Source organism: Petromyzon marinus, chromosome 18 (assembly GCF_048934315.1).
Source record: "Petromyzon marinus isolate PM22_M1 ecotype Great Lakes invasive population chromosome 18, UKy_Petmar_22M1.pri1.0, whole genome shotgun sequence".
NCBI lineage: Eukaryota > Metazoa > Chordata > Hyperoartia > Petromyzontiformes > Petromyzontidae > Petromyzon > Petromyzon marinus.
Window position 1 is genome coordinate 6,996,494 of NC_133684.1, and position 4,531 is coordinate 7,001,024.

General features: G+C 56.3%; 1 protein-coding gene across 1 annotated transcript; it reads right to left on the bottom strand.

The window, feature by feature from the left end:
* Positions 1–297: 297 nt before the first annotated feature.
* Positions 298–4,165, bottom strand: GLOD5 (glyoxalase domain containing 5). Its single transcript, XM_032956678.2, has 4 exons — positions 3,980–4,165; positions 2,712–2,888; positions 1,735–1,890; positions 298–591 (listed from the first exon to the last, which is right to left on the bottom strand). The coding sequence occupies exons 1-4, from the start codon at positions 4,031–4,033 to the stop codon at positions 439–441; spliced, it is 540 nt and encodes a 179-aa protein (XP_032812569.2). The 5' UTR covers positions 4,034–4,165; the 3' UTR covers positions 298–438.
* Positions 4,166–4,531: the final 366 nt, after the last annotated feature.

Here is a 4,531-nt window from a genome sequence, read left to right on the forward strand (position 1 = left end):
TAACCACTGCGTCACTGCTCCCAACGGGGATGACGAAGACAAAGATCTCCCGTGTAGCCTCAACAGGCTGTTGGGGCAAGTGCTCTTAGCGAGCATCTATGAAAGCCGGCAACGGCACACGCGGGGGTGGGGTGGCCAGCACGAACAGAAACGCGTGAACACAATCCACTTTCAATTGCATTTATTTTTTCAAACAAATCTTCCAATGATTCCACACGCAAGATAAAGTAATCGTATTGCAGAACACAAGACAAACAAATCGTCGTGAGTGTGAATTAGAGGTGCGAAAACAATTGATCTCGGCGTCGTGCGTCGGACAAATTCGACGAAGGTCATGGCCAGAGCCGGGGACGGGTTGAGGGAGGCGGGGACGGGTCGAGGGTGGAGGTCGGACGCGGTTGTGGGGACACGGTCGGAGAGCGTGGCGAGCGTGGCGTGTCAGGCGGACGAGGCGGACGAGTCGGGGTCGCCGTGATCGTAGTTGGAGACCTCGATGAGGTTGTGGTCGGGGTCGCGGAAGTAGACGGACACGATGGGGCCCGTGGCTCCCGTCCGCATCACGGGACCCTCCTCCACCGGCACGTTACACTCCTGGCGCGTTGCACGCGTGTGGGTGCGCACACGTGTGCGTTACACTCCCACGCATTACACACGTGTGCGTTACACTCCCACGCATTACACACGTGTGCGTTACACTCGCGCGCATTACACACGTGTGCGTTACACTCCCACGCATTACACACGTGTGCGTTACACTCCCACGCATTACACACGTGTGCGTTACACTCGCGCGCATTACACACGTGTGCGTTACACTCCCGCGCATTACACACGTGTGCGTTACACTCCCACGCATTACACACGTGTGCGTTACACTCCCACGCATTACACACGTGTGCGTTACACTCCCACGCATTACACACGTGTGCGTTACACTCCCACGCATTACACACGTGTGCGTTACACTCCCACGCATTACACACGTGTGCGTTACACTCCCACGCATTACACACGTGTGCGTTACACTCCCGCGCATTACACACGTGTGCGTTACACTCCCACGCATTACACACGTGTGCGTTACACTCCCACGCATTACACACGTGTGCGTTACACTCCCACGCATTACACACGTGTGCGTTACACTCGCGCGCATTACACACGTGTGCGTTACACTCCCACGCATTACACACGTGTGCGTTACACTCCCGCGCATTACACACGTGTGCGTTACACTCCCACGCATTACACACGTGTGCGTTACACTCCCACGCATTACACACGTGTGCGTTACACTCCCGCGCATTACACACGTGTGCGTGATACACGCGTGGGGACGACGCGTTTTGGTGATATGCAGGTGATCTCAGTGAGTTGAGCCATGACACCTGTGTCGTGATACGGGTGGTGTTACTTGAAGGTGCTGCATGAAATGATGCTGAAGTTGAATGTGATGATGGTGATAATGATGATGATGACATTAACGATGGTGAAAATTATTATTAGAAAATGTCATGACCACAATGACGACGACGACGATGATTATTACCGGAATGACAATGCGTATGCACGTATGTACGTTGAACTTCTTTCGCACGTAGCCAACCGCACTAATCGGAGGTGCAGCGGAAGGACAAGAAGCTAAAACAACGATGACGAAGTTGACGAAGTTGACGAAGTTGACGAAGTTGACAAAAACGACGGCGACGAGGAGGAAGACGTTGCCGAAGTTACCTGCAGGTGCTGCACGACGCTGCCGATGGGCGCGTGCGTGATGAGACACAGATCGATGGAGCCGGGAGTCGGGAGCCTGGCCTTGGGCTCGAACTCATTCCCCGCCTCATGGAGGTTGAACTTGTGCTTCCCGAACCCCAGCGCCTTGCGACCTCCCTGCACCGCCGCCGCCAGCGGGAGTAATCGAGTGATCACTCTACCCCACTCAACAACGCCTCCATCAATCCACTTGCCTCCTCCACCGCATAGCATGGGCGCCCCAACACGACTCAAACTATTCCAACATTTTTTTGTTTACTTTACCAGGTGAGGCCACACTGAGCTACATCGCTGTTTTTTTTTTCCAGAAGAGACCTGGCTTGCACAAATGATAGCTCAACGAACTGGCTTATCATGTGGACATGCACAGCATCCGAGTCAATTTACAGCAACGCATGTACCGATTCTACATGTGGAGGGGAGAAAATGCAACACGGCCACGGTGAGAGAGACACGCAAAATCCAAATGTACAGCAGGCGTCAGGGTCGGGATCGAACCCCCATGACCTCCTGTATGCCAGGCGAGGTAGTTAACATCTCCTAGCCACCGCGGCGCCCCTACTCGCTACGAGTGCCCCCCCCCCACCAGTTAAATACCCCCCCCACCTTCATAGCCTATCGCCTAGCCCCCCCCCACTCCCATCATCATCATCATCATCGACCATGATCGATCCAATGCTGAATTTAGTCCTCCCGCTCCCCTCCCCCACCAGAACCGGTTTAAATATTCGTCGCTGATGACGGCACAATGTTGACTACACACCGCACCAGGTACTTATTTGAGGCCGAGTCGATCTAGGGGAGGCCCAGGACCGGTTAAATAAAAATCGTCGATGGAGTTGACCGTGAGAACCCCGGGTCGCCGGGTTCGTAGCGCGGCGCGCTAACGGCCACACCACACCGCTTGTGCCAGGCTAGGTGCACGCGCGCGCGCGCACCTTGAACGTGACCTCGTGCATGCCCAGCACGCGCGTGTAGAAGGCGATGGTGCGGTCGAGGCTCCGCACGGTGAGCACGAGGTGGTCCAGGCGGTCGATAGCGAAGGGCGCAGACGAGGAGGAGGAGGCCGAGCAGAGGCGGTGGCGCGTCGCGAGGAGACACGGCGCCGAGACAGCCTGAGACACGGGGGGTGGGCGGAGAGGGGGTGGACACGTGGAGGTTTGGGGAGACGGACAGATGTGTATGTTCGCTGAACTTCTTTCGCACCGTGCGCAGTCAACCGAGCTAATGGGGGGCACGCGTTGGTCAAGTGCCAACACAGTCACCAACACCCAACCCTCTCGACACCCTGCAGACAGCGCAGCCTGGTGACCCCCGTAGACTCTACCTGTGACCACCGTAGACTCTACCTGTGACCCCCGTAGACTCTACCTGTGACCTCCGTAGACTCTACCTGTGACCACCGTAGACTCTACCTGTGACCCCCGTGGACTCTACCTGTGACCCCCGTGGACTCTACCTGTGACTACCGTAGACTCTACCTGTGACCCCCGTAGACTCTACCTGTGACCACCGTAGACTCTACCTGTGACCACCGTAGACTCTACCTGTGCCCGATGGAGTGGGGACACGGGGCAAGGGGCACGCGGCGAAGAGATGCAACGCAGGCTCGGTTAGAACCTGACCGTGCCGACACACACACAAGGCCAATATACTTCACGCACGGTCTGTAGAATACACAGACACGGACGGAGACACGGACGGAGACACGGGATTGCAGATAGACAGAGCGGGGAGGCACTGCGGAGAGACACTGTGGAGAGTTAGCAGAGGGTCACAGGGGAGAGAGACAGCGCAAGAGACACAGGGAAATAGCTGAGCGACACAGCAGGGGGAGAGACGAAAGAGAGGCACAGCTGAGAGATACAGCGGAGACCAGAGAGAGCGGAGACCAGAGAGACAGCGGGGAGAGAGGCAGAGAGAGAGCAGAGAGAGGCAGCGGGGAGTCAACGGGGAGAGAGGCAGAGAGAGGAGAGTCAGCGGAGACCAGAGAGAGAGCGTGGAGATAGGCAGAGAGAGATAGCGGGAAGAGAGGCAGAGAGAGGCAGCGGGGAGAGAGGCAGCGGGGAGAGAGGCAGAGAGAGAGCAGAGAGAGGCAGCGGGGGCAGAGCGGAGACAGCAAGAAGGACACAGCAGAGAGAGAGAGACAGACACAAGTGGAGAGAGAGAGAGAGGCAGCGCGGAGTTGTCGCTGTTGTGTTACAACCTGCACGCCACGCACACGCAGGCGGGCAGACGCGGCCACCCTGAGCGCGAACATCGCTTCTCTCTCTCTCTCTACACTCAACACCCTGGCTCGCTACGTTAACAACGAGCGGCAACAACAGTTGCGACAACAAACAACAGCAACTGCTGCTAACTATCGCTGAACGTAGGTTCAGTTGAAGCCCGATCGCCGAACCGAGCGAGCGAGCGAGAGGTTCTTCCGCGTTCGCCCGGCCGGGAGAGGCGGTGACGCGTCTCCTGATGAGCGCTGTGACGTCACCAGCCACGCGTGACCCGCGGTCGACCGAGGCCAAACCGCGTGCGCGCGCGAGAATCGGAATCATCGGAATATTTACGCTGGGAGCATGAGTGCCCGATTAAGCTAGTGCGTGGCCTGTAACATGTGCTTTAAATATGTTTTTTTTTTAATTAACTTGCACAGTAAAGTAATTGTATTTTTTTTTATTTGCTATACGGCCAGATAATACGACAAATCGCAAACCTTAAACACCCAGTCGTTCATAAAAGTTGAAGGCGGTATAGTACTATAGTA